At 38.3% G+C, this 23,908-nt stretch overlaps 1 protein-coding gene across 1 annotated transcript in view; it reads right to left on the bottom strand.

Moving 5' to 3' along the window:
- DSC1 (desmocollin 1) overlaps nucleotides 1–20,845 on the bottom strand; it is a 34,409-nt gene extending 13,564 nt beyond the window's left edge. The window contains exons 1-11 of the mRNA XM_061131391.1: nucleotides 20,589–20,845; nucleotides 17,578–17,662; nucleotides 15,777–15,979; nucleotides 14,404–14,520; nucleotides 12,543–12,698; nucleotides 8,925–9,069; nucleotides 7,013–7,179; nucleotides 6,455–6,589; nucleotides 5,362–5,547; nucleotides 3,041–3,303; nucleotides 2,491–2,633 (exon numbers count right to left, since the gene is read on the bottom strand). Of these exons, the coding sequence (XP_060987374.1) occupies nucleotides 2,491–2,633; nucleotides 3,041–3,303; nucleotides 5,362–5,547; nucleotides 6,455–6,589; nucleotides 7,013–7,179; nucleotides 8,925–9,069; nucleotides 12,543–12,698; nucleotides 14,404–14,520; nucleotides 15,777–15,979; nucleotides 17,578–17,662; nucleotides 20,589–20,651 (1,663 nt within the window). The 5' untranslated portion in view covers nucleotides 20,652–20,845. The remainder of the gene's footprint in view (nucleotides 1–2,490; nucleotides 2,634–3,040; nucleotides 3,304–5,361; nucleotides 5,548–6,454; nucleotides 6,590–7,012; nucleotides 7,180–8,924; nucleotides 9,070–12,542; nucleotides 12,699–14,403; nucleotides 14,521–15,776; nucleotides 15,980–17,577; nucleotides 17,663–20,588) is intronic.
- Between the last annotated feature and the right edge of the window lie 3,063 nt (nucleotides 20,846–23,908).

Genomic DNA, 23,908 nt, shown 5'->3' with positions numbered 1-23,908 from the left:
ATTAGGCAACAATATTCAAACTGTGGTTCTCTTTCAGACTTTGAAACCGAAATATTTTTGGCTCATGGACATGCTTTTTTCAGGCTGCTTGGTTTACTCACTGATTATGACGTGCAACAGACCATTCCCATTCCCAGGCAAAAAGAATGCACCAAGGCTGAGAGAGAAAGTAAGGAAAAAACCTAAATGGGACAAATGTTAATGTACTGGCTTGCCCTCACCATGAACACCATAAGCAGCAGCATCTTTATTAGTTTAACCTTTGTCTCTCAACAGAGAATCTATTTTTCTAAGTAGATGTGGCTTTTATTGTGAAGCTATAGAAAAAAGTAGAAGTATGATATGTGAGAAAATATTTGTCTTTTCTTACTATCAAACTATTAACGGGTAAAATGAACAAGCATGAACAAGTCATTGTTCATAAAAAGAACAAGTCAATTCATGACTTTGGACCATTTCAGCTTTTGTTTATTTCCATGGGATTTGACATGTTTATTAATGCACTTGCCCATTCCTACTAAAGAAATTCAATGATTCTATGGAAAAAGACCATAGCATTGCTGTACCAGCTTGTTTTGAACATCCAGTGTATAAAAATATGCTAACCATAAAAATAGTGAGCACCATTGTAGAGCTCTATACCAAGATCACAGGTGTGGAACCCTACACCAACGTCACAGGACAAACATCTCTGGAGCTGACCAAGCCCCATAGCAACTGTTGCCATGAGCCTCTAGACCTAAATTGGCCAGTTCCTTGACCCCATATTAGGTAAAATACCCACCCTATAGCATCCTAACCAATCACCTAATGCCACCATTTTCAGCAGGAATTTCCTCTGTCTTGAGGCCATAAAAATCAGCTACTAGCCCAAGAAACCCACTCCAGTACTCTTGCCTGGAGAATCCCAGGGGTGGCGGAGCCTGGTGGGCTGCTGTCCATGGGGTCGCACAGAGTCGGACACAACTGAAGTGACTTAGCAGCAGCAGCAGCAGTCCAAGAAAAGGGTTGGTTCTCCCTTGAGCTGGCCCACTGTTCTAACAGCCTCTCCCACTCTAATAAACTTTATTTATCTCTCATTCTGCCTCACGACTGGAAATTCTTTTCCAACCCAGGTATAAACCATGACAACCATCTTGGATTAAACAGATAGTCAAAAACATAGGCTGTATCATAAAAACCCAAGTTCATTCTTCTTTATCATTTATGGAAATTTACCTCAAATGAGTGAGTGTATAATTGATGAGATGAAATGCCATATTGTAACTTTTACTTATTTTTTTATAATCTTCTCTTAAAGTCTATTTTTATAATGTATACATAGTAGTATGTTATGATGTTAGCATAGTATTATATGTATATAAATAAACACACCAATAAGTTTACTGGGGTAGTTGTTTGGCAGGTCTCAGCCTATCAATAATCAAGGTTGCAGCTGAACTGACCCTTGTGATCATAATGATTGCAAGATGCCCTAAGTAAAAACCATCAGGAAGCTTTGGGGGCTGGGGAAGATTTATTATTTACCAGCCTTGTAAATCATACATCACATAGCCAGAGTAAGTTTGGGGGGGGGGCGGTGTGGGACAAGGGGAGTGACACCTGAGATTCTGTTTGTATTGAGGTGGAGGCTGGAGCCTTGGGTTTCACAGGCTCACTCTTTATTGATGAATTTAAAACACAAGAGCAAGAATTTAAAGCACAGGAAGAGAAAAACAAGCAGCTCAAATAGTGAGTTATTGAAATCAACCAAGATCTCCAAAACAAAAGAGCTTGGGGAGATGGCATAGGGGTTGACATGATTTTGGATCTAGCTCTGTGGTTCAGAATGTGTTTATTTGAGATGGCAATCAAAGCTTAAGTCAAGCACTTGCATTGCAAAAAGAGAAACCAATGGACAGAGCATACACCGCAAAGGTTCATATTAAAAAATGATTTACTGCTTGGAGGGTATGTTCAAAGGGTTTTGAAATCACTATTTTTAGGACATTTCTTCACAAGATAGGTTCTAGAATTAACCTTGGAGAATGATTGCGAATCTTAGTAAAAAAGACTTCAAAAACCATTGTTCGGACATTTATTTAGGAAATAGGATAAATGTTTTATTCCCCAGTAAGAAAGACTCAGAACAAACCTATCTGAACCCATCTGTTTTAGGGAGTTGAACCCCTCCAGCAAGCTCAAATCCAAATAATCTAAACCTAAAATCCTGAAAACAATAGAGATCCTTGATGATGCCACTAGGTCCATGGCAGACTTCAAATAATATGAACCTTGAAACTGAAACCTCCAAGTTTTGAATTAGTCATACACTGAGACCTCAACTGGGTGGTTGCCAAGAAATTAAGGGATCATGATGCAACCATTGTTTGCAATTAAGCAATCATTGTTTGCATTAAATTTTGATGTGGAAACAAACAAATTTAACTCCAAGATTTCCTTAAAAATATGTCCTATGTTTATATTTTATTTCTAGAAATTTGCACTCACCTGCATCGAATGCAATCACAGAAACATTGTATTGGTTGTTTTTTACAAATGTTGATTCTCTATCTAGCACTTTTACGGTTTTCAAGTCACCAGTATATTCATTAATTTCAAACCAGTTATCTTCATCTCTTATCTTCTTATACCTAGTTTTCAGAAATCAAATGTAAAAGTTCAAACCAAGGAGTGGATATAAGCTCAAAAGCTGTCATTCTGAAAAACACATAGAATGTTCCCAAATTCGAAATCAATTATCATCATAACTGGGGCTTCCCAGGTGGCTCAATGGTAAAGAATCTGCCTGCCAGTGCAGGAGAAGTGAGTTCCATCCCTGGGTGGGAAGATCCCAGGGAGGAGGAAATGGCACCCTTATCCAGTACTCTTGTCTGAAAAATTCCATGGACAAAGGAGCCTAGTGGGCTACAGTCCATGGGGTCACAAAGAGTCAGACTCTACACAGTCAATGGGGTCACAAAGAATCAGACACTACGGAGCAACTGAGCACAGAGATGAACATCACAATTAAAAGAGGAAAAATTTGAAAATACCTTACCTGAAGTTCTCGCCAGTGCCCCCTTCTGGGTCCACTGCTTTGTATCCAAGGAGTTCTGTGCCCGAGGGGAGGCAATCTTCACTCTGAACAACTTTCACTGGTGGCTGGCATTCAGGGCCCTCATGAATGTTTATAACTTTAACAGTGACAGTTGTAGTACACATAGTTGTAGTAGTTTTTGAGTTTACTGCTTTAGCGAATTGTGCTTCGTTTAGTACACCAATTTTCAAAACAACTTGGCGATTGACTTCATAGTTCAGTGGCTGTTCAGTAAACATACCTGAATGAGTCAATATTTAACACCATATACAGAAGACAAAAGTATGATTCTAAGTTTTAGCACCAAAGGGAGAAACATTTTTATGTATAAAATGTTACCAAAAGTTGCAGCTCATGTATTAACAATGAATAATCAGCTTCCTATAAGCGACAAACACTACCAAGTGCAAAATTGTTTATTTTTAAGATTCAGCCAATTTTTCTTCTTGCTTTCCTTTGGGAAGTTCCTGCCTCCATTTTTTTTTTTCTTTTTTTACAAGTTTGAATATGAATAGAAATACAGAATACTTGAATGAATTTCAATGGGCTATTTCTCACTATTTTATTATTTATCAAATGGGGTAGCAGTGATAACTAAATCAGCAAAAGTCCCTCTAAGCTAAGTATATAAAATAATTAGACAGACTGTAACCAAACAGGACCCTATGGGGCCTTCCCAGGGCAGCCTTGTCCCACATATCCTCTGTTTTAGCTCCTTTCTGAAGTACCTAGATAATGGCACCTGGTGCACACTTTTAAAGATGTGAAACCTCGCCCCCCAACCCACCAAATGGAAGATGTTAACTCCTTGATGACCATGAGCACATAGCCCCCAGACCTAAAGATGGATACTGTGAACTCCCGTGACACCACCCTGCTCCCTCACCATCAGCCAATCAGAGCACTGTGTACAAGCTGACCACATACCTGGGAGGTCCCTTCCTCACCTTGCCTTTGTAAATGGCTTGTTGAAACCCTTAGGGGCTTCCCTGGTGCCTCAGACAGTAAAGAATCTGCCTGCAATGCAGACCTGGGGTTTGATCCCTGGGTTGGGAAGATCCCCTGGAGAAGGGAATGGCAACCCACTCCAGTATTCTTGCCTGGAGAATCCCACGGACAGAGGAGCGTGGTGGGCTACAGGCCATGGGGTCACAAAGAGTCGGACACGACTGAGGACCTAACACAACACACACACACGATAGGGGAGTCTGGGGTTTTCAAGCACAAGTCAGTCACTCTCCTTGTATTGGAACTTTTACAAGAAAGCTGCACTTCACCACAACTGAGTGTCAGTAGATTGCCTTTACCATGCAGGAGTGAGCGGACCCAAGTTTGGCTCCGTAATGAGACTACTAGGACATCAGATTTGGCTATAATGGAGCAGTTACTGTGAGTATCTAAATCAAAAGATACAGTCGTATTATCTAGCAGCACCTTTTCAAAGTACAATATATTTGGATTTGTTTGTTCCCGAAGTGAATAACTAGAAAGAATCTCCAAACAATGAACAATTAGAGACTAAAATCTACCAAAATAACAAAAAGAGAGAACTAAACCTAGAAAAAAAGTCCAAAAATTTTAAAAAGAAAGAAATAGAGAAAAAAAAAAGATAGAATTGGTAATATTATAATTAAAGGACATTTTCTAAAAATTTCATGAGGAAGGCAAAATTTATGCATATCCCTTCTAAGAAAATACACTGTCTCTAAGAAATTAATATGGAAAGTTGTGAGAAGTTAGTGAAGACTGCAGTTAGAAGGTCTCAGAAAGAAACCAAGTTCAGTTAAAGTGAACATTCTCTGAGCCAGCAAATGCTCAATCCCAACACACTTGTTACCTCAAATATAGGAGAATTAATGGGAATAGATGCTAAATGTTTAGTAAATAGTCTGTCTTATAAAACATATTGTAGAGCAGTAAAACTATAATGTGAGTGTGAAGAGAATCGAAAAGTCAAGAGGTTAATTTCAAATATTGATTTTTCCATTTCTCTCTGTCTTATATTCATAAGGAATTAGATAAGTGGGTGTCCAAGACACCTTCTAAGGTTAATATCTATTTATTAGTTTAATATTTCTCTGCCTTGGTTTTCCTCATATATAGAACAATAAGTTTTGTACCAACCATGTCTTTCACCTAAGAGAAAATGAGTATAAAGTAATAATAATAAAGCTCATGCACGAAACAATGTAAATCATTTCAGCATTGCATTGCAACAACTCTAGTTATATACATACAGGAATTACTACATGCATACATATATATATATAAATATTTTTTACCTTGACAACACACAGGACTGCTTCATTTGTGTTTGGGTCTGTACTAATTTTGAAGGTTCCGTTTTCATTTCCCTGTAGGATCTGGTACACAGCCCTTGAGTGAGGCGTGTTTGGCAAATCATGGTCATGTACCGCCATTCGTAAAATCTCAACGTCAATTCTGTTTTCTTCTACTTCTACAGTATACTGAAACAATTGTTCATTGTTACTATAAATTCATAGTTTTAATGTAATTTTCTACTCAAAGTTACATTTAAAGAAAAAGAAAGCAAAGTGATATGGAAATGTGCAAACACAGTGGGAAGGATGTACACATTTAATGCATAAACTCACTTCTTTCCTCAATAAACTAATAATGCTGTTTCAAATCATGTCCATTCTTCATGCCTTAACTTTTCAACTTCCTGACCAACAAAGGTCCGGCTAGTCAAAGCTGTGGTTTTTCCAGTGGTCATGTATGGATGTGAGAGTTGGACTATAAAGAAAGCTGAGTGCTGAAGAATTGATGCTTTTGAACTGTGGTGCTGGAGAAGACTCTTGAGAGTCCCTTGGACTGCAAGGAGATCCAACCAGTCCATCCTAAAGGAACTCAGTACTGAATATTCATTGGAAGGACTAATGCTGAAGCTGAAGCTCCAATACTTTGGCCACCTGATGCGAAGAACTGACTCCTTGGAAAAGACCCTGATGCTGGGAAAGATTGAAGGCAGGAGGAGAAGGGGATGACAGAGGATGAGATGGTTGGATGTCATCACCGACTCGATGGACATGAATTTGAGCAAGTTCTGGGAGCTGGTGATGGACAGGGAAGACTGGCATGCTGCAGTCCATGGGGTCGCAAATATTGGACACAACTGAGCGAATGAACTGAGCTGAAAGACTTGTGGATGACCAAGAGTACTTATATTCCTTGTATCCTGATTTTCCTTGCATCCTAGCACTGTGATTATTTTTACAGAAATCATATTTTTTTGTGGATGTTATTTGTAAATGGTAGCTATTAAAACCAAAATCTCATGGAGCTACCAGACTCCAGATTTGTTTTTTGAAGAAGTAAATGAACCTAGATAAATGAATACACATATATACTCACAGAAGTTTCTGTAAAATATGGTGCATTATCATTTTCATCCTCAAGAGAAATAGTAATTGTTCCTGTATTAAATAAACCAAAAGGTTGGCCCCCCATGTCTCGAACTTCCATTATTAACTTGTACGTATCACATTTCTGAAAGAAAGGAAAATGATGAACACATATTTCTCATAACTTGTGCGTCTCATAGCCATTTCTCAGACTCTGATTCTTTCACAAACGTTCTTTTTTGATTAAAAAAAAAGAAGCCACCATAAATGCAAATAAAGAAAAGATATGTCAGTCAGTACAATGAAAAGCTGATGTTTCTGATATAATATTTTAAAAAGTAAAGCTATTTTAATATCCACACATCAAACCAGGTCAACGATCTCTGAGACCCTGTATATTCCCACTATTTCTGTAGGGACAAAGGAATAGACCTGAGAAGACTTACACACAGTCTATACAGAAACATTCTTGGAGAGGTGGCCACCAAGCACCTTATTGTAACTTCTCTGGGAAATCATGATCAGTTTAAATATAGTTTAGTGACTGAGAAATTAAGCAATTCATTACTTCTCTATCCAGTAAAGGTGTAGTTGTGGTGATGACACCTGTGTCTGGATGTACGGTGAAATGTCTTGGATTGTTTGGAATTTGCTGCAAGATTTTGTATCTCAGACGAGTATGTAGAGTGTCAGGTTCATCGAGGTCTATTGCAGTCACTTTTCCCACTGAAGTTCCTGTTTAGATAAATCCAATGTTGTCAACAACTTAAAGTAGTGATCTAATTGAATTACAAACAAAAATAAAATCAAGGCATTGCTGTGGCATTTTCTCCCCTAAAACCCCCAGGTTGATTAATTTATCAATAAATAAGCATGCCACCTGATGAGAAGAACCGACTCATTAGAAAAGACCCTGAGGCTGGGAAAGAGTGAAGGTAGGAGGAGAAGGGGACGACAGAGGATGAGATGGTTGGATGGCATCACCAACTTGATGGACATGAGTTTGAGTAAGCTCCGTGAGTTGGTGATGGACAGGGAAGCCTGGTATGCTGCAGTCCATGGGGTCACAAAGAGTTGGACGTGGCTGAGTGACTAAACTGAAGCATGCATGCATGCTCAGTCATGTCCGACTCTGCAACCCCATGGGCTGTAGCCCTCCAGGCTCCGCTGTCCATTTCTCAGACAGGAGTACTGGAGTGGGTTGCCATTTTTTCCTCCATGGGATCTTCCCAACCCAGGGATTGAACCCACATCTCCTGCAGCTCTTGCACACAGGCGAATCTTTCTTATCACTGAGCCAGCTGGGAAGTGTCTAAATGCTCTCCCACAGCTTCAAGCTCCCCTTATCTGGAAACTTCAATTAGGTGGCTACCACTGACAATATGATTTGTATTCTACATAGGTGAGACTATCCACCCCACCCTTGAGAACAGGGGTGCTCAAATTCTTCCTCCTAATCTAGTCCATGACCATTTTTTGATGAGACCTTCTCTATATATCTTGTTTCTTTTATATTCAGCTTGATAATGTTAAAGGAAAAGAATAGCTTTGCATATGATAACAAAGGTTTCATGCTTTTATACTTTAATAAATGTGCTGAATTGCTAATACATACAAGACAAACATTATGCAACAGTCTGAGTGTCATTTGGGCAAGCTTTATGGCTCAGAAATCAGAGTATTAGTAAAGTTACCTTAACAAACCATTTCTTGCGGAGAGTGACATTAAATATGCACACAAAGTGACAACAGAATGGAAAAGGCTTCGACACTAAGAACATATCTTGTGATTTTTAAGAATAAATTAGACTTGTTACACCCTTTGGTTTGATGAGGTCACAATCTTGGCTGCTAAGAGCATCAGACTAGTTTAAAAAAATTTTTTTTTCAATTTGTTTGGAAAATAAGCAAAGTAAAGGAATACATATGTTATAAGCCTGCTCAGCATTTCCATACCATAATCTATGTTTGAGTCCTTGAAAAGGTTATTGTGACTTTGTAAAGATTCAAAAGATCTATTGCTTTATAAATACATCATGGATACCTAGCACATGATCAAAATAGAAAATATAAACAGCATTTGTCTGTCATTGTGGATTAATCTAACAAAGTTAGAAACTTTGTGGATCAGTTAGCAGCCTTCTACATGTGCCTAGAAAATTAGTACAAAGACTTTGAAGAGCCTATGATCTTATAAGATTACAAAGTTTTATGTAGAATATTTTTTTAAATATTTATCCATTTGGCCGCACTGGGTTTTAGTTGTGGCATGTGGGATCTAGTTCCCTGATCAGGGATGGAACCTGGACCCCCTGCAGTGGGAGCATGTAGTTTTAGCCACTGGACTGCCAGGGAAGTCCATGTGTAAAATACCTTGAAAGTCAAACATTTAAAAATATTTTGCCTAACCATGCTTAAAACAGTAATAAAGAATTCAATTGAAGCAAAAAATCTCGTGTTTTCCTAAAACATGGACTTACCAGTTCGGCAATTCTCAGGCACAGTAAAGACAGTCACTTTGCTTTCAAAATATGGGGCATTATCATTGTCATCTTCAACTTTGAATACCAGGGGAAGTGGGTACTCAGGTGCATAACCATCTGCAGTGGTCGCATAGGCATAGATCTGAAAGGTAAATGAACACCATCAGTTGATTCTTAAATAACAAATTAGGCACAAAATTGAACTTAGCAGTTGGGGAAAGTCATAATACTAAAAAAAATCATTGGCAAAGGTCTATCTAAGAATGTATGCAACAGAGAGACAACACAGCCGCACAGTCTATGCCTGCCCTCCAGCTTTGATCCTTTCTCATTGTTTTCCCATCAAAGCCCACACACTCCAGCTCAATGAGGCTTCTCTGGGCCCTGAATTAACTGTGTACTGTTTTCCTTGTTAGACTTTCCTAGGTCATGCTACTGACAAGTTATTGGTTTTTTTTCTAAAGTTTATACAAAATATGATTCTAGTTATTTGTAGACTTGTATATGGACAACAGAGGATGAGATGGTTGGACAGTATCACCAACTCGATGGATGTGAGTCTGAGCAAGCTCCAGGAGTTGGTGATGGACAGGGAAGCCTGGCATGCTGCAGTCCATGGGGTTGCAAAGATTCAGACACAACTGAGCAAATGAACTAAACTGATACACATATATGAAGAAGGAAATAGCAATCCACTCCAGGATTCTTCCTGGGAAATCACATGGACAGAGGAGACTGGTGGGCTATAGTCCATAGGTTTGCAAAGAGTTGGATATGATTGAATGACATAAGAAATAAACAATATATATCAACTATTTCTGGGTGATTCAATTATGCTCTTTTCTCTATTTACCTGTATTTTCTCATTTTTCTACCCTTAAGATGTATTTCTTGTGTAGTAAAAGTGTTAGCAAAATCATATATACATTCCAAACTCTATCTCAAAAGGATATATCTTGGCCCCAAATGCAATGATTTAATGCCCTTTTCCTTTAAATACCATCAGATTACTTTTGAATTCTTCTTATGTGGTATATGCACAGTGAGTCTTTGGTAAATGGTTGTTGAGTTAAACAGATTTTCTCCACTGACAGGAACAGCTAAAGCTGCCCAGAGTGAACTCTGTGTGAATTCAGTTCTTCACCATAGCTAACTTTCTTGATTTCCCTACTGTAACCATTTTCTAGAATGAACCAAGATTAAAATCCCAGGTATCTAACCCCTCCCTCTTTAGCCTTATATTAGTCAATTGCCAGACTCAAGAGAGTGAAGTTTCTGTGCACTAGGTTCTTGAGATTACAGCATTTCTGTGTCTATTTATTAGTCATCTCATCTTTCTATTTCCAAAGCCACCATCCTCATGTGACCCCAAATGCATCCTGTCAACTTTCCTCTTGTATCCTACACACATGTCCGACCAGTTCAGTTCATTCGCTCAGTCGTGTCTGACTCTTTGCAACCCCATGGACTGCAGCACGCCAGGCTTCCCTGTCCATCACCAACTCCCAGAGCTTGCTCAAACTCATGTCCATTGAGATGGTGATGCCATCCAACCATCTCATCCTCTGTCGTCCCCTTCTCCTCCTGCCTTCAATCTTTCCCAGCATCAGGGTCTTTTCCAAGGAGTTAGTTCTTCGCATCAGGTGGCCAAAGTATTGGCCGACCAATTTTCCAACCAACGTCTGACAAACTTTCCTATAATTGTTCTAACTGACCTTCTCCAAACTATGTAGCCCTCAGGATTCAGACGCATTTCCATAAAGCACAATTTTAATCATGATATTCCTGAATCAGGCTCTTCTGTGATCTCACCATTATCTACCAAAGTAACAGAAAATCCTCATTGCTGTGTTGAAAGGCCATATTTCATCTTCACATGCTAACCTGATGGGGAAGACATTTCCACTTCTAATCTCTAGGAGGGAAGGTTTTGAAATAACCATGCATGTTCCCTCTGTTCCCTTTTACATTTTTCCCCAAACAACCTCCAGCTGGGCTTTTTCAGTAATAAAACTTATACTTCGGTTTCCATCAGCCTGATCCCTGTATCTTAATAAATTCCATACTAAGGGATACAGCAGTGTATTATCACCACCACACTTTCAGCCTTCCTATCAAACCCTCCCTCTCCCCTCATATTTGATGTAATTTTTCTCTCTTTAGACTGCTGTCATTTTGAAACTTTTGGCTAGAGGAAACTCTATAATTGTTTTATGTCCCTATTGGTTTCCAATTTTTCTCAGAGTTGAAGCCTGAGACCAAGGATATTTGTGTGACTAAAGCACCTAACATAGTGCCTTACATGGGATAATTCTTCAATAAATAGCTTTTTACATGTAATTCCATCCATCTTTCTTTTTTAGGAGAACAAACTACCCCCAAAAGTTTGCCCTCTATAAAAACTGCCTTACAGGATCACTTGTAATGAATTTCTTTACCTCATCACATTGGCAGTAAAACATCTCCCCATCTAACCTAAGTCTATCCTGCTGTAATTTACATTAGTTTTAGCTAGTTTTTCTCCTCAACGGCAATGATCATCTACTTCTTACTGTAGAACCACTTGTAGTTTAAAACTATACATCCCAATGTTTAAAATAAATATCATTATTTCACATTCCACTGATTTTTCAGATGTAGTGATTTTGTTTCTGGTTCTAGTTTTATTTTTTACTATTCACGTGCTGAGCATCTCAAAATAAATAAAAAGATGATTTAAACTGGAAATTCAGCTAACTTTAAACTATAGCCTGGATCCCTAGGATAATTCACTTATGCTCACTTCTTATAATAAAGAAACTATAAATATTTTCATAATTAGTTACTACAGAACAGTTTCAAAAAGCTCAATGAAACTAATGACTTTGTAGGCTAGTTCCCATTATGCTATATTGAAAGCAATAAAAATATATTTAAATATTGCTACATTAAGTATAAATAGAATATTTTATTTTATAATTAGTCATATTTTTAGCTGAGTTAGAAGACTATTATTTAAATGTTATACAATCGACTACAAATTTTCAACTGGTGACTCAGACGGTAAAGAATCGACCTACATTGCAGGAGACTCAGTTCTATCCCTGGGTTGGGAAGATCCCCTGGGGGAGGGAATGGCAACCCACTCTAGTATTCTTGCCTGAAGAATCCCATGGACAGAGGAGCCTGGTGGGCTACAGTCCATGGTGTTGTAAAGAGTCGGACAAGACTGAGCAGCTAACACTTTTACTTTCATCCTGAAACAATTAAATCAGAATTTCTGGGAACTGGCCCAATCATCACATTTGTAAAAAATTATCATGTGATCAGAGCTAAGTTATTATAGAGAACTTTAAATTCAATAAAATTCACTGCTATTGTCCCAGGATTATATACATCAAAACCTGTCCTTTAAAATTGTTGTTATATTTTCCCTTCCCCCTCCCTTTTTTTCCCTTGTAATAGTCATCCTTTTTCATCAATCGTACCAATAGAAATTTAAAGTTTGTATGACACATGAACAATATTTAAAATATTAAGACAAATCATTGATTCTTCTGATATATATAAATAGCTGGAAAATACCAAACCAGTAATAAAAAACATAAATCTGAATGAATGATGCAATCATCTTACCGGAAACTCTTGATATTGCTCACGGTCTATGCTTCTTGTACAAAATATATCCCCTGTATCTTTATCTATGAAGAACAGATTGAAAGGCTCTTTGTCGACCCCTGGTCCACTTATGGAGTAAAAGATGGTGTAGTTTTGTGCAGCATCAGATTGAACCTGTAACAATAATTGACAGTTTAGGAAAAGAGCAAATATATCATGATAAATACTTTCAACCTAATCTCTTGTGATAGTTTATTTTTTATTGTTGTTGTTTAGTCACTAAGTCATGTCTGACTCTTGTGTGACCCCATAGACTGTAGCCAGACAGGCTTCCCTGTCCATGGAATTTCTCAGGCAAGAATACTGGAGTGGGTTGTCTTTTCCTTCTCCAGAGGATCTTCCCAACCCAGGGATTAAACCCAGGTCTCCTGCACTGGCAAGCAGATTCTTTACCACTGAGCCACAAGGGAAGCCCTTATTTTTGATTTCTTGCTCTCTTTCCCACATATCTATCCTTTCTTTCCCAGTGTCTCCCATATTTTTAAATTCTCAATTATATCCTGCATTGTGCGAAGCCACAAACTCTGTCACTTATTGGATACTAAACTCTTTGAAGTTATCTGCATATGTATGGAAAAATCATGGCATTCAATATTCTTTTTCTATTCTTATTCCTGTATACAGCCATGATATCAGTGGTTTTTAATTATTTGGAATGGAAACTTTTGTGACTAAAAAACTGGAAATAACACAACTTTCCTCCCATAGTTAATGCATCATGAATTGCACAATTTCAACCAAAGATCATGGCATCCGGTCCTATCACTTCATGGCAAATAGATGGGAAAACAATGGAATTAGTGACAGACTTGATTTTCTTGGGCTCCAAATCACTACAGATGGTGACTACAGCCATGAAATGAAAAGACACTTGCTCCTTGGAAGAAAAGCTATGACCAACCTAGACAGCATATTAAAAAGCAGAGACATTACTTTGCCATCTAGTCAAAGCTATGGCTTTTCCAGTAGTCATGTACGGATGTGAGAATTGGACTATAAAGAAAGCTGAGTGCCGAAGAATTGATGCCTTTGAACTGTGGTGTTGAAGAAGACTCTTGAGAAATCCTTGGACTGGCAAGGAGATCAAACCAGTCAATTCTAAAGGAAATCAGTCCTGAATCTTCATTGGAAGGGACTGATGATGAAGCTGAAGCTCCAATACTTTGACCACCTGGATGCAAAGAACTGACTCATTGGAAAAGACCCTGATGCTGGGAAAGATTGAAGGCAGCAGGAGAAGGGGACGACAGAGGATGAGATGGTTGGATGTCATCACTGACTCGATGGACATGAATTTGAGCAAGTTCTGGGAGTTGGTGATGGACAGGGAAGCCTGGCATGCTGCAGTCCATGGGGTCACAAAGAGTTGGACAAAACTGAACAACTGAACTGAACTGAACTGAAAATTGGCCTATGCTTAGATTCAGTTAAGTGGCAGTAACACCACTTTTTGGAAATCAAATATATTGGCCTTTTTTTTGTGAGGGTAATTGCTAATGAAAGGGAGAATTGAATTATGCAAAATCTGTAGGCATGTCCTCTGTATGTGAATGCTAAATTCTGGCAAGATATTTGGGAGAATCTGGGTGCAGACCTAAAAGAATCAGACACTCAAAATATTCCACTTGTTTCTAATGCTAAAATGTGACTTTTGGAGGAAAGTGATAAAATTCAAGCTCTCTTCTACAGGACCCCAGTTCTCATAAATAGATGGTCCTTATTAGTACCAATAGGTTAAAACCCTGATTCAACTCAAATGGAAAGTTTCAAAAACAAAGAAACAAAGCTAACATATAACATCAAATGAGAGGAAATGGACCTGCTGCACGTGCTGTGGAAATGGCCCTAGTGAGTTCTCCATCAGTGAGCACGGAATAGGCGCCCATCGCCTCTTGCTTCGCCTGAGGACTGTGTCTTTCATATGTCTCTTAGGAATCTGCATTTGATGAGAAGTGAGAAAATACAGCATTGTTTATCATTCTAGATACAATGATTTTTCACATAAACAGTAACATGAAGAAAATAGGTAACAGTTGCACATAACAATGTTATGGATAATGCCCAAATTCTGTTTTTTTGTTAGTAACACACACACACAAAGAACCAGTTTCACCTATTTCCTGTTTTAATCATTTATCACCTAACCAACCAGAACTTTTAGGGTTTTGATGAAAGATACTATCTGAAGAAATACTGAGTCACTAAAAAGAAATAACCCATTAATAAAGAATTGATTTTATTCCACTAAGAGTGGTACAACCAAAATTTGCTAAAATATTAGCTACCTTAAAAGCATTTGTATACCTATATAAAGACACACAGTGTCAGCATATTTTATTTCATGTGGAGACTCTTTACAATTTGGATATAAAATAATATTGTATAGCCTTATGTTACATTAAGGCTTACATTAATGTTATGTAATTATATAACATTAAGTCTAAATTTTAAACAAATGTAAAGTATATGTAAAATGTAAGCATATTCTAAATTTGATGAAGATTCTTATAATCAAAAGGAACTGAGCTGAAAATTTTCCTTATAAATCAAATTGCTTATGAATAAGTTATCTTATAAGACCAAATTCACTGTGCACAATTTGTTTAAAGTGAGATTTATATGAATTCCAGGAACCTTCTCCCTTCTCACTTCCTAAGCATCACCACTCCCTGCCAGAAGACTAGCTTAGAGTCAGAACACTCGAACCAATCCTGTGGACTGGCCATACAGCATTCTCTGAAAAGAAGGACCTTGTAAAACGTTCTGTTAAGATGGGGATAAACCAGAGGCCTTCTCATCTTTTCTTTAAAGAGAGACTCAAACGCACAGTCACTTGAGGGAAAGCCATGCAGGGTGGAGTGCCACTTCTCCAGCCAGAACCAATCTGCAGTGAGTCTTAGACCTGCCCCGCCTTGTTCTGCAGGTAGATCACTCTTGTTGCCACACCTGAGAACATTATTTGAAACCTTTGATATTCTGCCTTCGTTCCCTGGCTACGGAGCTGTTCATTTTTACACCACTTATAAATCACTCTATTACTCATTAAAGCAATCTAGTCTTTATATATGTTTGTTATAAATGGAATAGAAAAAAAGTGAGTATTCAAGAACAAGAATTTTAGCAAGCATGAAAATAAATGAGATGAAGGGCTCTGGTGAGCAGATTATTGTGCTTAAGTCTTGTCTAATATACCTTCTTTCCTCCTGCTTCCAGTATGATTTCTATCTCCTTCTGCCCCTGTCCCTGACTGTCTGTGAGCAAAATGGAAAAACTCTTCTTTTCAGAAGACAAAACAAGGTCATGTGTTGTGTAAATGGAGCCATCTTCTAGAATCCTGAAGTCAGGATCATTTGACTGGATTAGGCTGGCCGACTGGAGACACTCCTTCAGATTCACTGCAGGGAAGAAATTTCACAGTAATTTGTAAAGTGAAACAAGGATAGAACAGGTTTTACAGGAATGACAACCTCTAGTTGGTGTGCAAGAAGCAAAAAGAGGGAGGTTGCGCTAGGGATGTGTGGAGTACTTACTATTCTAATAGTAAGTATACTATTCTTATAGGCCATAAAAATTAAATAATTAAATTGATGGAGTCACTGTCTCCACTGATTTCATTAGCAATTAATTTATGAATAGATATAAAATATTTTTGATGTCACTGGATTTATTGTTTTCACTCTAACTCATTATTATGCACAAATGCATCATTCTCTCTTACATGTAGTATAACTAACTGCATGATGTCACATTTTGAACTTCTTTGTAATCATCTGTGATAATTATTAATAAAACTGTCTTGCAAAAAAGTTAGAAAATTGTTCCATACTTAAATAATATTTCTCAGTAATATTGCAAGTACTACTTCTATAAAATCTTTTGGAAGCTTAATAAACTCCATGCTTAATAATGCTTAGTGGTTGAATCAAAATATTTCCTTTGCAGATTCATATTTAACATATTGGATTGGCTAAAAAGTTCATTCAGATTTTTCCATAGGATGTTACAGAAGAAACCCCAATGAACTGTGTGGCTAACCCAATATTTAACATATTTACTATATGTCTTTGGAGTGTAGGCCATGTCCCACTGAAAGTCCTTTCAGTACTTTTGAAAGAAAAAGGGATTAATTTAAAACCTCCAAACACTGGGCAAAACATTGTCTGTCTTGGAAAGAATACCACTTCTGTATATGAGATGTGTTTTTCTAGTGGTAAACTTAAGGTTAGTGAAAAATACTGATGAAAGGGATATCATTCCTGGACTTAGAACAACTCATGCCTCAGGTGTAGCTGTGACAGTGTGTGTATGCATCCTCAGTCATTCAGTATGTCTGACTCTTTGCAACCCCATGGACTGTAGCCCACCAGGCTCCTCTGTCCATGGGATTTCCCAGGCGACAATGCTGGAATGGGTTGTCATTTCCTTCTCCAGGAGATCGTCCCAATTCAGGGACTGAACCTACGTTTCTTGCGTCTCCTGCATTGGCAGGCAGATTCTTTACCACTGAGCCACCAGGGAAGCCTGGCTGTGACAGTAAAACTACTTAAAATTTTATTTGACTTTCAGAAGCTTTTCTGTAAAATAGATCACATAAATTCTTGCTGGGCACCTGGTCTTTGTCATCAACCTCCAGCATAAATTTTATTTTGGGGCATTTCAATTTTGACGTGTCTATTTTCTATCTAATCAATTAAAGAATGTTGGTTTGGCGATTTTGGCAGCAGATTAGTCATAGAAAATTAAAATATGTTTTTCATTTTGGTGCTTTGTTTGTACTAAACTAAGATAATTTAGCCTTTTGATGTTTGCTAATTTTCCTGGCAAGAAAAGTACACAACTAACTTGGTTCTTTAATTGTTTCTAACCACAAGCAAAAATCAAGTTGTTTATCTTTCAAGTCGAATTTTAACGCCAAATGACTACCGTATGGCTTGAGCAGCTGAAAGCTAAATGTAGCAGCTAAAACTATGAAATTCTTAACATCCTTTCTCACCTTTGCCTACAAGTGCTTCAGCCCGAAGATGAGAAGGAACTTGAAGGGAAATTTTCTGACAAGCATCGCAAAATAATATTAAAACCTCAAAAGAAAGAAAAAAATCAAGAGTTACATTTGATCAGAAGCTTTCACATTACAGTTTTGTCTTATTGATAAAAATATTGTGAATTTCAACAACAAATTAATCTTCTAATCTTTCAATATTTTTCATATTCATTTTAAAAGCAAACAGCAAAGAAAGTGGCTTTAGGAACACAACAGTCATTTAGTTGCAAAGAAAAAATTAAAATGAACAGTCATTTAGTAGCAATGAAAAAATTTAAATGAACAGAGTTCTTAGAACCTGAATTGTATTGCATCATTTCAAGAAAATATGTTACAAACTATTGACTTCATGTAGAGTTTATCATCTCTAAGGTCATTTGTAAACGTCATTCTGATTTCTCAGCATGAAGAAAGTACTTAACTTTGGAATTCAGTAATTATGTATTTGTATACAAATCATCATTTTCACAGCCCCAAGCAAACTGAAGTATAGTTGATTAAGTCAAAAAATACTTCAGGATGTTTTTAACTTCCTCAAGATCAACACCCACCAGTATTCCCTGATCTCAAATTACTCCTCGGAAAGGCTTGGTTCATAAACTTCAAAGTCTGAATCTCATTCACAAAATTAGCCTAAAAAGAAATGTATTTCAAAATATGGAGAGTAGATTTCAACAGGGTAAAGATTTTTAGTTCAATTCAAGACACAAATATTGCTTTACAAAGCCATATACCTAACTCAAGAAAAAACCGAGACTATCTGAAAAATAAAAGAAGCACTATCAGTTTTAAAGTCTCTGTAGTAAGTTCAGAACCTATTTTTCTGGGCATTTTCTGTTTATTTGCTTCCTCTACTGTTTTTCAAAATGACTGTTTTGCTATTGCTTAAATATAAAGTAGAGCTTTAACAGGAAGGTGAATTTTATAACCAATATTTCTCTGAGGACATATTTCTAGAGTTAAGTGAAAGTTGCTCAGTTGTGTCCAACTCTTTGCAACCACATGGACTATACAGTCCATGGAATTCTCCAGACCAGAATACTGGAGCGTAGCCTTTCCCTTCTCCAGGGGATATTCCCAATCCAGGGATCAAACCCACATCTCCCGCATTGCATACTGATTCTTTGCCAGTTGAGCCACAAGGGAAGGCCTTCTAGAGTTAGGGGACCCATTATTTGAGAGAAAGAAAGAAAACCATCAGCTATACTATGGATGTACATTTCTTTTCTAACTCAACCCAAGTCTATTGGATATATCATTTAAGTCCATTTAAATAGTCTGTAATTTTACAGTAACTCTGTTAGATAACACCAAAAACTGGAATTTAAAAAGTTGTATTTGTATTCTGGCTTTAAATTAAATAACCTCTTTTTAAAAAATGGGTCTTTTTACTACTTACTTGACTTTGTAATATTTTCATTTCTAGTGTCAGGGAATATACAAAAATATACCTAAAGAGCTTTCTGTATATAAAAAATTATATTAATAATGGTCTAGGTATATAACATGGAAGAGCATTTGTAATTAGAAATAGATATGTGTATATACACACATAAACATACATAGATTCATAGATCTATACATCTATACTATATAGTCACACATTATTCTCAGAGGATACATTTACATATCCTCTCATACCTCCATCATTTTTCCTTCCTGCCCTAGGGTCCCCACTTCATTGGTTCTGCCTCACAGACAGAGCCAGTGCAGGTCTCTAAGACATACTATATCCCAGTCTTCAAGTTAAACAAGCAGCTTAGTTATTTGGAGGAAGCTGTGGTCAGAGGCATTTTTAGGCATCATGGGCATAAGGAATGAATGGGCAGTGGACAAACCAAAGGGTACTGGGCAGAGCAGAGACCAAAAGTTAAAGAAATCTGGGTAAATATCTTGGAAAGCTTTCCCTTCATTTTACCTAACTAATAATACTAAATAAAGATCTCTGTTCTCCCCCCACACTACCCCCAGACAATTATAGGTTGAGTATATGACCATCAACCCCACTTAGTGTATTTTTTTTAATTTATTTATATGGCTGCTCTGGATCTTAGTCACAGGATCTTAGTTGAGGCATGAGAACTCTTAGCTGTGGCATGTGGGATCTAGTTCCCTGATATAGGACTTGAACCTGGGACCTGCATTGGGAGCATCCAGCCTTAGCCACTGGGCCACCAGGGAAGTCCCCTAGTGTACTATTTATACAGAGAAAATATTTACCCTTATACAATAAAATCTTTAAATACTGAAAATATAATTTGAAGCTAAAATATTTTATTAAAATGAGAACAAGAAAGAAATTCAGTGCTCAGAAATGCCAGATATAGATACGGAACAACTCCCCTCTTCCTAACCACCACCAAAGAAAAAATTAGCACCTAAATACACAGTTACAAAAAACATAAGTGGAAGTCAAGTTCATGTATTTTATCAATGAATGTCACATTTTTCTTTATTATTATTTTTTTCCCAGTTAAATGCCTTCCTTGAACTAAGAGTTACACCCTTCTCTCAGCCCTTTCTGGCTAAAATGAGGCGAGTCTTAGATATTTCACATCTTCAACCAGACTCCTTTTCCTCTTCTGGAAGCTCAGAGGAACTAAACAGGTGAAACAAGTACAGCTTATTTAGTGACTAGTAGCAAAAGCAAACCTCAGAACCTTCTGGGCCAAATGCCTGAGGAGTGAATTCATCCCATTGCTCCTTAGAAAAACACCCCAGCAAGATTGAACAGGGGATTCCCTTGAAAAATGAACAGCTTGGTGGTGGAAGCTTGAAAAGCAAACCAAACACCGGCAGTCCTGGGTCACAAGTCTCTTTGTGCTCCCTTGAATTTTACTCAGCTCTGCTCCTGTTCTTCCAGTCTCCCTTCTCTGCCTTCCACTCCCGCCCTCCTCTCTTTCAAGCCCAACCTGAAGGAAGGCAGCATGCTTGGACTCCCTAATCCTTTGCTTGTTACTCACCAGGAGAGAGAATAGGAGCTGCTTCCAGAAGATGCTCCCTGGGGCGGCAGAGGCCACAGCCATCAGAAGTGGTCCTGATGCTCAGGGATGGTGACTGGATAACAGGGCAGCTTGGGATACACGGGGCGGCTTCGGCAGATTCCCCACGGCTGGCACCGGGGCAGGGTAACCTGTTGCCACCTTGGCGCGGATGAACTTGGTTTGGAGAAAAAGTCAGGAGGCAAATGGGTGAAATGACAGGAGAGGGAGCAGCGGGACAATTGCTTTCCTCCTATTCCCGGGTCAGTCTTCGTCCTTCAGTTCAATTACCTCGGAATGGAAAGAGGTTTACCTACAAATGGGAAGGGTGGGGTACAAAACACCCCCAAACGCAGCCACTGGCTCCTCCTCACAGCTTTCAAAATTTCTCCTGCCACTTGACACATCGGCAGAAGCAACAGGGAACACCCTCCATCCTCAGCTCTCCTCCCTTCCCCCCAGGTGGATGCTCTGAAGTCCTCCCCAGTTATTACCCACTCCCACGTCCTCCCCTCCTTCCTGGCCTTATTAACCTGTCTTGCCCCTGGGCACAAACATAGATTGTGCACGAACTCCACGCAAAGAAGCGATGCCTCCTCAACCGCCCTTGGCAAATCAGGGATACACAGGCATGTGCGATCACATGCATCAGGAGTTATCTCCCCATCTAAGCATTTAGGTGTAGTCTGTCACACACAGCAAAGCCGCTCTGCCGGAGATAGAGCGCCGCCGTCCACAGTAGCAACTTCGCAGACGGCATTGTGTCTGCTCCTTATTATTGACAGCACGCTGGTTTGATTCTCTAGCTGTCAGAGGAATTTACTACAGTGTATATTGATGTTATCAAAGTAAGTGAATGAGATATAATTTTCTTATTGTAGTCTTCAATTATTTTTATTCCACTTATTTAAACTGGAAAAAAAACAAAAACAAAAAGCCCTGAGTTAACCCATTTCTTCCACCATTTCCCACCTCCTGCTTCTCCTTCTAAACTACCAATCTGTTCTCTGTATCTATGAGTTTAGCTTCCCAGCTATTTATTTTTTTCTTAGATTTCACATGAGAGTAAGATCATGGGCATTTGCCTTTCTCTGTCCTATTTATTTCATTTCGCATTAATGCCTTCCAGGTCCATTCATGTGTTCGCATGAATAATATTCCATTGTATATATACACACCACAATTTCTTTATCCACTCGTTCCTTGATGGAGACTTGAGCAATGGAATCCAGGTTGATTCCATATCTTGTCTATTGTAAACAATGCTTCAAAGAACATGGGGGTGCATATATCTTTTCAAAGTAGTGTTTTCATTTTCCTTGGATAAATACCCAGAAGTGGAATTACTGGATATGGTAGTTCTATTTTTAATTTCTGAGGAACCTCCATACTGCTTTTCATAGTGGTGGTACCAATTTACATTCCCATCAGCAGTGCAGAAGTGTTCCTTTTCTCCACATCCACACTAACACTTGTTATTTCTTATCTTTTTGATGATAGCCACTCTAACAGGAATGAGGTGATATCTCATTGTTGTTTTGATTAGCATTTCCCTGTTGATCAGGGATATTGAGCATCTCTGCATGTACCTACCAACCAATCTCTATGTCTCCTCTGGAGAAATGTCTATTCAGATCTTCTGTCCATTTTTATATTGGATCGTTTGCTTTTCTGCTATTGAGTTTCATGAGTTCTTTATATGTTTTGATATTAGCCCATTATCAAATATATGATTTGCAATTATTTTCTCCCATTTAGTAGATTGTCTTTTCATTCTGTTGATAGTTTCCCTTGCCATGAAGAAGCTTTTTAGTTTATATAGTCCCACTTGCTTGTATTAGTATTTGATTTTGTTGCTTTTGCTTTTGAATTAGATTAAAAAAATCATGACCAATATTTAGTTCAAGGAGCTTACCACCTCTGTTTTCTTTTAGGAGCTTTATGCTTCCAGGTCTTATGTTCAAGTCTTAGTCACTCTGAGTTTTTGTGTGTGCTGGAAGATCGTGGTCCAGTCTCATTTTTTTTTTTTTTCTTTTTTTTGTTTTGCATTTGGCTCTCCAGTTTTTCTAGCACCATTTATTGAGGAAACTCTTTTCCCCATTGTATATGCTTAGCTCCTTTGTTGTAAATCAATTGACCACATTAACTGTAGGTTTATTTCTGGGCTCTCTATTCTGTTCTATTGATCTGTCTGTTTTCATGCCAATATCATACTATTTTCTAAAAAATAATGTTAGGCAGTACTTATAGAATGCATCCTGGTCGGGGTCCTCCTCTCCCTCCTTGAGGAGGTCGCACCCATTGACCAACATCCTCCTCCCTTGGCACCCTTACCTAAAGGTTCACTCAGGAAACCCTGAGGCTGACACCCACCCCTGTGGGCCTGGGCCTCTGGCCTCTCCAAGCCTGGCAGGTGGGTCTGGGGAGATGCCCCCTTCATCAGCAACTCCATGGGCACATGGACCTGCCTGCTCGAGATGCCAAGCCTTGCTCACTGCCCCACTGGATCCAGATCCAGCTGACCAGACATGCTGGGTCTTTAGCTCAGCTGTTGCTGCCACTGCTCCACTCCGCTCCTGCAGCCACTCTCTGAGTGCAATACCACACTATTTTGATTATGATAGCTTTGTGATAGTTTGAAATCAGGTCCCATAAAGTCTCTAATTTTATTGTTTCTCAAGACTGCTTTGGCTCTTTGGGGCCTTATGTGGTTCCATACAAATTTTAGGACTGCTTTTCTCTTTCTGTGAAAAATACCATTGGAATATAAAATATCAATTCTCTGATTGCATTCTTTTTATTACTCATGTAGAGATGTTGTCCTTTGAATATCTTTATTTGAGAACACCTATAATCTAAGACCAACTCTTTTTAAAAATGACTCCATTCATCCAAATTACTTGTACATTACATGCAGGACATTCTTGCCTAAAAGTACATTTTCCCATCAAGCTTAGTTTTTTTAAACACTAATGACCCCTGCAATGGCAACTTTAGCATCATTTCTCCCATCATAACTCAATGAGTTCAATACCAATATCAATTGAACACCCACAGCAGCAATGGAAGTTAGAAAAGAGGGTAAATATTTTCATATGGTAATTGTTTACTTTGAAGCATCAAAAGGAAACTTAAATTCATGTTTAATTAGCCACTACTAAGAATCAGAGGGAGAAGGAAATGGCAACCCACTGCAGTATTCTTACCTAGAGAATCTTGTGGACAGAGGAGTCTGGTGGGCTGCTGTCCATAGGGTCGCACAGAGTCGGACACAACTGAAGTGACTTAGCATGCATGCATGC

Source organism: Dama dama, chromosome 27 (assembly GCF_033118175.1).
Source record: "Dama dama isolate Ldn47 chromosome 27, ASM3311817v1, whole genome shotgun sequence".
NCBI lineage: Eukaryota > Metazoa > Chordata > Mammalia > Artiodactyla > Cervidae > Dama > Dama dama.
The sequence above is the reverse complement of the archived record's forward strand: the minus strand, read 5'-3'. Positions and strand labels throughout refer to the sequence as shown.